General features: G+C 34.0%; 1 protein-coding gene across 2 annotated transcripts in view; it reads right to left on the minus strand.

The window, feature by feature from the left end:
* The window catches only part of LOC129235529 (polypyrimidine tract-binding protein 2), a 158,992-nt gene that overhangs the window by 109,670 nt on the left and 35,285 nt on the right, over positions 1–14,037 (minus strand). For both annotated transcript variants that reach the window (XM_054869419.1, XM_054869418.1), the window contains exon 2: positions 6,705–6,973. In XM_054869419.1, the coding sequence (XP_054725394.1) occupies positions 6,705–6,973 (269 nt within the window). The remainder of the gene's footprint in view (positions 1–6,704; positions 6,974–14,037) is intronic.

Raw genomic sequence — 14,037 nt, forward strand, 5'->3', positions numbered from 1 at the left:
TCTCGTCTTTTGCTCCTTTTGAGGTTATGCAAGAATATTGAATCTTCTTCGCTTAACTTTTCATAACATTTGAATCCGTTTTATGAATTTAACAAACCCTTGGAATTCACTGAATACGAAGCCTGAGAGGTTTATTCATAGTAAAACTAAAAAAAAAAAAATTCAAAATAACACTGAAGAAGCTGTTTGAAAAAAGAGTTCCTATCTTGTTACATAGTTTCAAATATAACAAAAAAGTGTTTTTCGGCCCAGAGATTCTCTGAACATGAGTTTCAAATACAAGGATAGATTTTTAAAACTCTATTTCTTCCGTACACTCTATTGTTAATATTTCTTTTAAAAAACGAAAATTTTAAAGATAATTTATTACGCATAAGAAGTCTTTTAAGTAATTCAACAAATATTTCGTATTTTCTATTCTTAAATGTGAATTTTGTGCCTGAAATGCTTGAAAGAGAAGAAGAAAAAAGTAAAAAAAAATTTAAATAAAGCGAAGAAATGTCACTCCCAAATATCACACGAATAATAACCAACGCCAACAATAATCGCAATTACGACCTGAAGACGTATACGACAAATAGAAGGAGGCGCTCGGCCAAACACCTCATCTACGATTATTAGTATTATTTTTATTATTCTTATCAGCGAACTTAGCAATGATACTTGAAAGATCTAGTGAACCCCCTAGAGAACCTGCACGTGCCTTGGGATCACCTATGGTTAGTCAAACTCTTAATTCGGAACTAAAATGTCAAGAATTAGCATATCTAAAGCAAGGAATTGCTCAAAAAGTGCCAGATTTGACCAATAGAAGAATTATTGTGTTCCGTCAGGATAACGCCCGCCAGGTCTCAAACATTGATAGTGGTTCGTCAGAAGCTCCGGGAGCTTGGTGTGGAGATTCTTATGCACGCAGCTTATACCACCAGATTGACATCAGGTTATTATTATCTATTTTCGCCTATGGCGATTGATTTTGCTGGTAAAAAATTTGCCCCAAGAGAAGCTTATGAAAATCGACTGCGCCAGTGACTTATCTACATATAAAGGTGAGGATTTCTAGAAGAGAGACATAATGAAATTACCTCTAAAATGGAATACGAACAAAACAGAGCAATTGTGAGCTAAATCGGAACACTCTAACTATTAGGTGCAAGAATAAAGGGCATCCTTTTACTGCCACTAATAAGTTACACCTTCTAACTAAATCAGACTGATGGGCTGACATACAAGCGCTTTTTTTCAATATTATTCCGTCAGTACTCGAAATCGGAATCAAAATACACTGAAAAGCAAATAAATTATGAAGAAAAAAAGCACACAAAAATTAATTACGCTGAATTGGCTTAGTACTGAAGTGTACATGCGTCAGAGTGTGGGTTGCGGAGTGGGAGTTGACTAAGTAGAAGTCACTGTAGTGGTTTTTGTTTCCTATCCATACTAAATAAAACAAGTATTTCCGTATAGAATGAATTGGCATGCAATATACCACCATCGGAAATATTAAATTCACACACCAATCGCCTTAATGTATGCGTTATTTTTGTAGACACTCACTCCAACTAACTAACCAACAAATCCGTTGGCCGCCAGACACATGTCTGATTATTGTAATATAATTTGTGTAATCGCTATAATTGGCAGCCGTTCACAATGCAAATAAACAACAACAAGTAACTTCACTTGTAATATACAGAACAAGGGGGTGATGCCTGCAGGACGATGTAAATAACTTATAAATGTTCACTAATAATGACGGACGGTGTTGTGGTGTCCTTGCATAAATGTCTTGAGATGCTTTCCATTTCAATTCAACCGAGCAATTCGGGTCATGTTCTTCGATTTTGATGTAACTCAAATATGTTGCTCTCTGGTCAAAATAATGAGACACGTATTTTTTTGTTCGCCCGAAAAAATTGTTTCTCAAGAGTTATCGGCAATTTTGTTTTTCGGCTCAAACTCGATTTTTTTTAATTATATAAGAAAATTTTTTTTTTAAATGCCCATAACTTAGTCAAAAATGAACCGATTTTAATAATTTTGGGTTCAAAATGATCGTCATTACTTATACGAGCGATTTCATGTAGAAACAGTTGCAAAAAAGTAGTTGAAAATGTTTTATTTTGCAAAAAAACAAAAAGTGCGAAACAGGGTTTTTACTCAAAAATTCATTACTCAAAAACAACGCATTTTAGCTACTAGGCATTCAGCTCAATTAAAGTTTGAGATTTCATTTTGATTTGGAAAAAGTTATAAAAAAAAAAAAAATACACTTTTTGAAATATTGAATTTCGAAAAAATTTCAATTTTTTTTCTTTTTTGCTAAATAAAAAATTTTCAACTACTTTTTTGCAATTGTTTCTACATGAAGTCGCTCCTGTAAGTAATTACGATCATTTTGAACCCAGAATTATTAAAATCGGTTCATTATTGACTAAGTTATGGGCATTTAAAAAAAAATTTTTCTTATATAATTAAAAAAAATCGAGTTTGAGCCGAAAAACAAAATTGCCGATAACTCTTGAAAAAAATTTTTTTCGGGCGAACAAAAAAATACGTGTCTCATTATTTTGACCAGAGAACAACATATTTGAGTTACATCGAAATCGAATAACATGACCCGAATAGCCCGGTTGAATTTAAATGGAAAGCATCTTGACTAACTTATAAATTGCTAATTCGTAATTGGTATTTATACAACGAATTTGTGATGACTCAGATGGTACACTTTCGGTGACAATTACGCAAGCAGCTTCTGCCTAAACTTTAACTAAGCACAGGGGTGTAGATATAGTATATTCAATAGAAGCGTGACCGCCATAGTTTAGAAACTAATATATTTCATAAATTCGATGCTAACAAACTGCATTGTATTGGATTATAATATTTATTATACCCAATATATTCAATAATTAGCTACAATGGCTTCATATCTTCGAGTTGCACTTTATGTTAGTTTCTGCGCAAGTTGTGGAGATATTCGTCTCCAAATTAACCGAAATTGTCTTGATAACTTTTTGAGCGTTCATATGTGTTTTTCTTTGACTATTTGCTTCAAAATTTCTGAAATATTTTCACTAGGGTTGACATCAAGCGTATACGAAGGCCAATCCAGCATTTCAATCCCATTTTGCTGTTTCCACTCTACACAACTTGTGCTTCAATGCTTGGGACCGTTATCTTGCTGTAAAACCCGAGATTAACTAGTTCTTCCAAATATTTTTTCGCAGCTGATGGCAGTAATACTTTGGTTGAAATTGCCGATTGCCGATTATCAGCAGTACACCAGGACCGATCTATGCAACTATTCATCCAAAAGAAAGATTCATCCGATAATATTATGTTTGCCTCATTTCCGTTCTGAATTTTCCTTAGCCCATGCGAGTCTTTTTTTCAATGTGCGATAATGCGAGCAGCGGTTTTATGCAATGTGCTCCGGAATTGGAGGTCTTCTGCACAAAAGCGTCCGCGAATCGTGTCTTTGGATGCATTAACACCACTTTTCCTTAAAACTGCTTCAGCTTCACGCAATGATAAGTTCGATTTTGTTACAAATAAATCAATAATTTTCTAATCTTGCTTTGGACAGGCAGGTGGAAAAAGGGTTCTCTAATAGTGGATCATCCTTCGGCAGGCAATGGCAAACCTGTAATGAGAACAATTTAGCTTCTCATAAAAAAATATATGCCGTTCGGAGTCGGCTTAAAACTGTAGCTCCCTCCATTTGTGAAACAAATATCAAGACGCACCCTCAAATAGGAGGAGGAGCTCGGCCGAACACCCAAAAAGGGTTTAACCGCGAATTTCAAAAGGGATATATGTACCTATTTAGCAGCATTTACATTTTTTATAGCGGAACTCTAAGTTTGAATGTTGCTGGTTAAACTTCCATTAGACAGACAGTAAGGCACGCAATAAAAATTACAAATTAACAGGTGAGTACATAAAATTACAATGTGATCCACATAGCGTTCGGAATTTGGACTAACGATTTTTTTTACTTTGACAGCTCAAATAAGAACGCGATATATCATGATATAACGTTTACAAAACGGGTCACTTTTCGCTTGCACAAAGTTGAGTACTATTAAATTCGAATATGGGATACGGAAAATCGAATAATGTTAGTCTACAGCGAAAAAACCCCACGAATAAGACCATCAATACACTTTTTTCTGTTGTTTTGGATTGAAGAACAAAAGGTGCATCATAAAAATTATCAATATCTGGAGATTCGTTAGACGACGAAACATATGAGATATATGCCATAATTTCTGAGTATGAAAGTCAAAGCTGTTTACCTGCAAATTTGAGACCCTGACTTCAACAAAAAAAATTATTAAATTTTCATTGCCATAACATTTCATATGGGCCACAGCTCAACTATTTTAGTAATAATTAAATCTTATGCAAAATTCCTGTGAAGGTAAATTCACACAGGTGTTAAGTAATGAAAAACTAAGAAAATTAATTATGTGCTTAGAGGAATTGGAAAAGCATTTCCATATACTTTCCGTGGATTTACTTAAGTAGACAAACATGTACTTAAATAGTATAACTGTAAAAAGCATTTGCACTAAGCACACACTTGCCTTGCATACATGCATACGCACCTATACATACATGCATACATAAAGATACGAGTAGTACTACCCGCTGTTTGCATTGCGTATTTGTGTCACTGCCAGTAGGCAACAAGTTTCTATCTGTCTGAAGATGTGAGGTAAGAAAAAGTAACTAAAATGGATATAAAAAAAAAGGAGAACAAACAAACATGTTAGCGGTAATCAGTGAAATGTAACAGATTGTCGTTTTTTATTTTGCTTTCGCTTCACGCAGTCATCATTGATTGTAAGTGGGTGGTGAGAAAGCGTACTAACAAGGCAAGAAACAGCTGTCGACTTGACTTATGTAGCTTACAAAACTCAAGAACCTTGACGCACACGTTAGCTGACTAACTGGCAGTCTCCACTTGACAGACAGTGGCTGCCTGCGTGACTGACTTACTGGCCTATTGCGAAGGTTGACAAACACTTTCACCCTCCCACTGCTACTTTTGGATTCTTAGATATCCTTTGACCTCTGCCTTAAACCAAAAAGGTGCAGGCAGGTGAAAATAAGGGGGCTCCGTACAATAAAATTAATCACTTTCTCTCGTACGAGTACGAACATATGTATGCACAAGTATGTGCTTGTAAGTATGAGCACAAATATGGCTTGGATTGAATGTGTGAAGGTATGCCTGGCAGTACGTGTCGGTTTATAAGTTATAAATTACGGTTACAGTACAAGGGTTAAAATCGAAATAAAGACCGCAAATGCCATTTTAAATGTGCGGATCCACACATTACCGTTAAAACTGGCGGTTATCCTCTACAGCACTAGTTTTTTGTTTAGTGACGGGTGCGCAACTAGCGCAAAAGGCATGGAGTGCGGCACAGTTTCTGAACGGTTTTGTGCTAGCCATCGTAGTTTGATTGTGAAAATCGAAAATATAACATTTAAGAAGACATTTTAATATAACAAAATCTTTTTTGTATATGAAATTGAATATTTCGGTATAAAAGAAACCCTAGAGCATCTCTTATGCTGCAGTCTGGCTCTCTCGAACACAAGACTTTGCTACATGGGTGCTCTCAGTATTGGAAAGCTAGAATGTATCCCTGAACTGGAGCTTGAGCGACTCTTAAAATTCGTGAACAGTACGGGCATCTTGAGCGATGCATACTTTCGCTAAAATATGACTCTGATCTATGGACCAAAATGGCTTTTACGAGACTTCGGTCAGCCAATATAACCTAGCCTAACTTAATTATGTCCCGTTTCACTTGATCAACCTTGATTACTAATGTTACCAATTGGGATGAGCTTCGAAGTCAAACATATTCATTTTGGCTACGACTTGCAGTCGGGATAATTTTTAGTTAAGCACAAGGACAGCTATTTTAGGTTTGAGGAAAATAATCTGAAAACTAGTACCATCCCCTACAGCGCTAGTTCTGCGCCGGTTCTAATCTAATTCGATCTCCCACAAGGTGAGTGTGCGTACATGTGTGCTGCTAACACATGCATCTATAGTAGATAGATGAAAATTTACATATGTTTTTAAATGCTGCCAGCCAACGAGAATCGTACGTGGGTTGTTTTTGTTTGCTGTCCGTGATTTAAAGGATATTTTGGGTATAATTTGTTACAAATTGTGATTAATTAAAAAGTGTCGAGTTTCTCACCTCTTTCGGTCGCTTTAATGCACATTCTACAAATGAGTTTGGCAATGTGGGCTATTAAATGACGTCGACCAGACACACCATCAACCGTGCCATTTGGCATGAATGAGGATATTTAAATTTAATGTTCGCCTCAAGCATTCATTTTGTTTGTATGTGAATTAGTTTATTCACACCACTATTTATGCCCAATTAATGGCAGCTGCCAACTGTGTTTGTGAATGGCTTACGGGGACATTCATTGGTGGCTCTTATGTTCGATAACATGAAGAGGAGTTTGGATAAAAAAAATTAAATATTGAGTGTTTATCTCAAATATCTGCTTTTAAATCTGCCATTGATGCTCTGCACTATTAGAGATGGTAGTCAAGCATACACACATTAGTTTTAAGTAAAACTTTGAAATGGCTGAAATACCACGGCTTGCTCATATACTTTAAATTTTAAATTAATAAACGTTTTCAATATGATACTTACATTGTTGTGACTTTGATCTGTCTTTAATTCGCGATGATTGGAGAACTGTACGTAGACCATGCGTCCGCGCATATGAGGCGGGGTCACGGTGTAACACGATACCATCGATGTCGCGGATATTTCGTCGGCCATTTCGAGAAAAGCTTGATTTTTGCCCTTCAGAACGAGCACATTTGTGACGCGACCAAATGGTACACCTAATGAGATGACATCTGATTCGCTGGACTCATTTGGAATGTTGCGCAAGTGGATGACTTTTGACGGTTTGCCTGGAAAAATGAAATAAAAATAGATAAATTAGGAAATTTTAAACCAATTGCAATTTATTATTTATTGATTCAAAAAGTTTATGAATTTATGTTGTTACAGAGAAGTAATGTTAGGCACAAACTCAACTTAATATCATTACCAGCCAAGCATTGAAACCATTAGTACAACTAAAGTCATCATTGGTATTAAAAATCAGCATTATCTAAAACATTAAATTCTCGACAGACACGAGAAATGCGAGTATATTTTTTCCTGTCACCCCGAAAAGAAAGAAAATATCGATGAGACTGTTATAGAGCATTAAGTCGATAGCTTTCCATCAAGCAGAGACAATCTTTGTCTACGTTGATGAGGTTCAAAGCAAACGACGCCGACCTACGACTTTCCAGCGACCTAAGATGCAGAAGCAAAATACTTCAAGCCATTCCCACAACTGTCGGTTTTAAGTCACCAGTACGAACAGCAAAGGACTGTGACTCTAGCAGCATTCCAATAACTGTATGGAGAGTGTTTACGCTGCTACAGAAACAACAATGTCAAGAATATGAAGGTATGCGATCTTCAAAGTTTTTAGGCCGAAGAGAAATTTTGAAAAAAAAATTAATCCTATTTACTATATTTACGAGGTATCCAGATAAAAAATGAATATTCGAATGAGGTTAAAGGCTGCTTCAATGTAAAGGAATCGAAGAACATCTTTCACGTTATATGGACAAAATATAGAGTCGCGAAATTTTTGACCACTTTTTTTTAATTTATATTAATTTCTTATTAAAATTACAAAAAAATATACGATAAATGCCAAAATATTATGAAATGTGAAAGTTTGAGGGTTTGGATGTTTGCGACTCAATCACGAAAATGGGTGGATGAAAATGAAATTTTGCACTCAGATAGTTTATGAGCTGAATTGAAAAATAGGCTGCCTTCTTAAGGGAGTTGCCATAATAAAATTAAATTAATTCAATTAAATTTTGCAATTCATATATCAAATGAAAAAAGATTTAAGAGAGCTAAAGTTTGAAAATATTATTGAAAAGCGTTGCCACGTGTTTGAAACATTAAGTTCAGGTAAATGAACAGAACAAATGAAGTATTACAAATATGGATGATGTCACAGGGAAGGGGTATGAAAAATGCTAAATCCGAATATATGTTTAAGTAGGGTTGCCAGCTGCCTACAAAATGTAGTTCAATAAATTAAAAATTTAATAACAAATAATTAAAATAATACCGTATGTGTGTGAAATGAAAGAAACTTTTAGAAACGTATGGTAGCAAATAGTTTTGAGGACCGTTGCCATGTGTTTGAAAAATTAAGTTCGAGTAAAATGAATAAAATAAATCAAGTATAGCAATATGGATGCCACAGAAGAGTGGCACGAAACATGTTAAATTTGAATATATTTTCAATTAGAGTTGCCACCTGTTTATATATTTTAATTTAATAAATGAAATAAATAATAACAAGTGATTAAAATATTACAGCATGTGTGCCAATGCCATACACTTTTAAAAACTTTTTTGAAAATATTTTTGGAGATGGTTGCCACTTATTTGAATTACCTAATTTGAATTATCTACTGTTGAATATATTTTGGATTAGGGTTGCGACCTGTTAAAAAACTAAATTCAGTAAGATGAGCATGCCAGTGTTATATAAATAAAAGTTTCAAAATCAAGAAATATAAAAATTCGACAAATATACTTAAAAATTTGAAACTTTTCAAACCGAACTTACAACACTTTCAACATTTTCTTGGAGAAAAGGCGCAACACCGTAGGGGAGAAACACCATCAAAACTCAGAAAGAATTTTGAGCTACTTCAAAGGTACAATTTATCGTACTAAATGCTATGAAGCAGAGTAACCAGACTTTTTCTTAATTCTGACTAAAATTTTTTAATTTTGATGAATATTTTTAAAACCTTTGTTTAGTTTGTCTTAAGTGTGAAGCTTGAATTTATTTAGTTTCTGTGGGAAAATGGACTACTCGTGTTTTTATTAAAAAAAATATTAAAAATTTTTTGTCCCAAATAAAAAAATCTAAAATTTATATAGAGAAAATGTGCAACATCGTCGGGGGGAAAAAATATAAAAAATAAGCGAGAATTAAAAGCCAATGTAAATTTGCACTTTATAGAACTAAAATCCAATGGACTAATAAGCTGCGTACCCAGATTATTTGTTTATATTCTGATTAAAATTTGAAATTTCGATGAAAATTAGTCGAATTTTTGTAAATCATGTACAAAGTTTGAAGCTTTGATGTACATACATACATACATACTCACTATATTGCTATAAAAAAAGTAAAGTTACCACTCCTGGCAACTGCAACAAAAAATGCCTGTTGCAAATACAGTATTATTAGTATTAGCATTTACGCTAGATGCCTATACCTACGCTATTAATAGGGCAGCGCTAATTGAGTTAAATGATATAAATCACAAGAAATTTGTAATAAACTGATAATTGAGAACAAAGAAAGAATTTGAAACGATTTTTTTTAGTTATGTTTTTTGTGAAACGCAGTAATAACCGAAGAAGTAGTTTTTAAGCATTTTTTGATGGTAGAGAAAATTTAATTTTTTTTGTCCTTTCAATCTCCAGCTAATTAACGGTTCATTTAGATGAGGGTAATTAAACTTTATATGGCATTTACTTTGCAACAACAAGCAATACTCATTTATGTAAGCAATAAACCTACGCCGCATACTAAAAAATGTCGCTCACATACGCGCCACAACCCCGGTGGCACATAAAAATGCCGAACCTACCGCACCAAATATACATATACATATGTATAATACCTATGTAGACTTACCTATAACAAATGCATGCATTTACATGTGTGTGTGTGTGTGAGTGTGGCGAATGAAAATTGCAGTAGGTGGCTGGGCAACGGTTGTGGCGACGTGCCGCAAATGCAGTGGTAAATGCCACACATTTTACGACTAAATTCCCCTATGCAGCACAAGAACACAAAGAGAAGCTTGGCAAGAATATACATATCACGAGTTCGCAACACTCGTAAGCTCCTACACTCACGCTAAGCACATGTGTGGCATGCAATCCACCGTGGCACTTTATAGGTAGTACATACTAAAGCAGGCAAGAAACTCATGGCACAAGAAATACTGTGTGCTTATAAAAATTTAAGCTACTTCAGACGTCAGCAAAAGGAAATCCCTAAAATGTTGCACATCACAAGTGTTATGCAGCAAACAGCTGCAAAAATAGATGCCAAAAATTGAAGCTGCCAGAGAGGGAGATATGAAGTACTTATGCATAAGTACATACTTGTACATACATATGTTTGTACAGCTGCGCTTATAATAATAGCAGCGCGATATTGCAAAGTGTTTTTATTTTATTTATTTTTCATGTTTTTTTCTTAATTTTTTTTATATTTTTTTTATATATTTTATATCTTTTTTTAAATAATTTTTTATATATATTTTTATTTTTCCTTATAAAATTATGGATTATCCTGTAACTCAAATTTTCAAACTTTGTACAAAATTAAAAAATACCAAAAGATTCTGGGCATGCAGTTTAGTAGACCATTAAACTTTAACATAGCGCGACCAAAACTCGATATTATTTTTGATACTATTTTTTGCTTACGGTGTTAAAATGCAATACATTCAATACGCACGATTTTTTTTATATGGAGAAAATGCACAAGACCGGCAGCAAAAAACAAAAAAAAAAAGAAAAAGCAACGCAATTTTTAGGCACTTCAAACTAACAGCTTATTGGAACAGAACTCAATGGGCTATAATACTGCATACCCGGCATTTTTTAATGCTAATTAAAAAATTTGAAATTTTCATAAATATTTTTGTATTAATTTTTTATTTTGTACAAAGTTTGAAACTATAAATTCTATGGTGTCTGTTCTAATAATAACTATATATTTAAAAAAAAAATTATTAAAATTAAAAAATAAATAAACAAATAGTCCAAATTTTGCGACAGGTAACGCTGCTATTATTGCAAGCACAGGTGTACATATATTTATATAACATAAGTGACGACATGAGCAAGGATATAGCACTACAATGAGTACATCCTATTTTGGGGAGCATATAAGCGCCATGTGTATGTGTGTGTGGGTGTGTGCGTGTGCAAGGATGTTACACTCACTCACAGGGGTAAAGACTTTAATCCGCTGCTATTTGTACAATGTTGCAAGAATTTATTTATGCAAAAATACTAACAATGGCGACAACAGCACACAACAACAATAACAAATACCTACAACAGGCAAGGACTAAGGCCTGACAGCACAGCTGACAAAAGTAGCAACAACAAGAAAGCACATTGTAGCACTTTCATGCAACGAGATCACTGTACTGGCGTGAACTTTTACAGCGAACAATAGATAGTAGCAGCGGACGTGAATGACCAGCAGTCACTCGACAGCTACATAGTCAACTAGTCAAGTAGTCCGTTAGTTAGCCAGACACTCGACACTCAGTCACTCAATGAGCTAACCAGTTAGCCAACAGTAGGCAGGACGAGCGAACGAACAGGTGCATTGTCGTTGGATTATGTTGAAAGGCTGCTGCTCTGCATTTGTGAGTGTCGCTATGCGAATGTATTAGTGTGTGTATGCGTGCATATGCAAGTGTGAAAGCAAATTGACGACAATGCATATATGTATGGATGTGTGTACACACAGGTTTTAAATGATATATAAAATGGTATCAGAAGGGCTGCCATGCTCGTCCGATTTGGTTTTTTTTTTAATTAGGGTGTTTCAAGTAATTCTGCTGGTTATTTGCGGTTCTTCATTTTCTCTGTAGATTAACACTTTTTAATGAATGTTAGCATATTGTTCCAGGTTTTCTTGAAAGGCTTGTTTTGTTATTCTTAGTAGGTTATAAGTTATTTAGAGCTATGATTCTTAAGTGCTTGGAAGGCTTTCATCCTGAAAATGGATTAATAGGTATATTTATATACTATATATCTTGCATTTCACACGAATAACTTAAATAATGCAATTTACATAGAGCGCACTTAGTTTTATAGTAAGAGTCTTTAAGAGACTTCTTTCGATAGTGTCATAAAACAAAAAAAAAAATCAAAAAATGTATATTCGTATGCAGAAATTACTACAAGCTCTCTCTTTATGCTGTGTAAAAAACGCATGGCAATATCTAGCAGTATTCCATTAGATGAAAATATATGCATAGAGAGAAAACTTTGAAGCAGTTTTTCTCACTATTTTTTTTTCCTATACGACTCTATTGAAATAAGTAAACTATATGATGTATCTTTAGAACATTTTCACCGATCTTCAACTGCAGTTTACTCTTAACTACAATAAAATATTACATTCAAATGCCCAAATTCGTACTTGAAAAACTCCCACAGCCAGATTCTCATTGCAATTAATGTTGTATAAAATCACTCTAACTTTCTTTTAGAATGGCGTAAACTCAATTTGGTTAGCCTAAGAGAAAATGTTATATTAACAGTGAAAGCCGTATTACGAATGTTATCAGTTTTTCCAACATATTTGCAGGCGTTGCTAGTGGCGTAATTCTACAAACAAATTCGTATGACAGAATACTCGTACAAGAATTGACTTTTTAATAAATTTTGAAATATCTAAGGCCTTTCAGCTAATTGCAAACGCAAACAAGTCAGCTAATTGATTTGAATCTGTTACGATTCTTCAAATTTTATTGATACTTGGAACTTAACAGAGCTCTTAAGGTGGTAGGTCCTTGTGGTGGTAGAAAAATTAAGCATATTTCGGGAAGTGAATTTTTCGTAATGGAACAATGAAATAACATAAATAGAAATTCTGACAAAAATGGTTCTTACTACAGATATCAAAAATTGTAAAAATTATTTTTTCCTAAGTTTTGTATAATTTTACTAAATTATTACTAATGATTTTCAAAATTAATAATTTTACTAACGCATTTAAAAAAATCAATAATTTGAGTGATGGACATGTTTATTTTGACTTTTAGGCGCTCCATTGCTGGATTCACAAGTAACAAATGTGATTGACGTACGACGCCATTTGCAAAAATTAGAAATCTTCCGAGATGGTGAGGGCTACACAGCATTTCTTCGATCAACTGCTACAAGTTTTAATTTACTAAGAACAGAAACATTTTTGTTGATTTTTCATGTTTTAGCTGAATAAGATCACGCAGGGTTTTTTGATAAGACGTTTTTTTTTTCAAAACGGTACTTTCATAAAAAGGCTCCCATTTTCACCAAAAAAAAAAAATAAGAATATATATAATTAAATAAAAAATTGCCTGAGAGTCTAAGTATTTAATTATCGCCAATATATAAATATCGAAATTGGTTATTTGGATTAACAGAAAGACGTTTTCAACAATACAAATATGTGCGTACTCAAATGACATAGCCAAAGAGATTTTATAACACTAAAAGAAGCATCCAATGATCTAGAAAATAAGGCACTGCAAGTTGGACTACAAATCAACCACGACAAATCAAAAATCCACCCACCTTATCTTTTTATTGGAAAAACATGTTTCGAAGCTGTAGAAGAATTGAAATATTTTGAAATGAGGCTGCCGCCCAATCATGACATACAGTTGGGAATTGTGGAAGATGACAAATATCGTAGTAGATACAACTCTAAACTTGAGCATCTCCTCCAAGGGAAATCGTCATAAAATGTATAAAAGCTTAACAAATACGCTGGCTTGGACTCGAAGAAAGAATGCCAGAACAAAGAGCACAAACACGAGCCTTCAAGAAACAACCGTGTGAGAAAAGAGAAGTAAGGACGCCAGATGCAGTTATCGACGATCTCAAAGAAATGAACGTGCAACATTGGGAGCGCTTAGTACTTGATCAAGAAATCTGGAGAAAATATGTGCGGAAGTAGTGGTCCCTCTAGGGCTGTCATGCTAAGGAAGAAGAAAGGTACTATCGAAAAAATCTATTCATACTTCCATGTATAATATATGTATGTATGTAGAGAGTAAAAATTTGAAGTCAATCGCTCAAGAAATTTACTTTTCAATTCAAATTCAATAAAAGTATTTAGACATTTTTC

Source organism: Anastrepha obliqua, chromosome 1, assembly GCF_027943255.1.
Source record: "Anastrepha obliqua isolate idAnaObli1 chromosome 1, idAnaObli1_1.0, whole genome shotgun sequence".
Lineage (NCBI taxonomy): Eukaryota > Metazoa > Arthropoda > Insecta > Diptera > Tephritidae > Anastrepha > Anastrepha obliqua.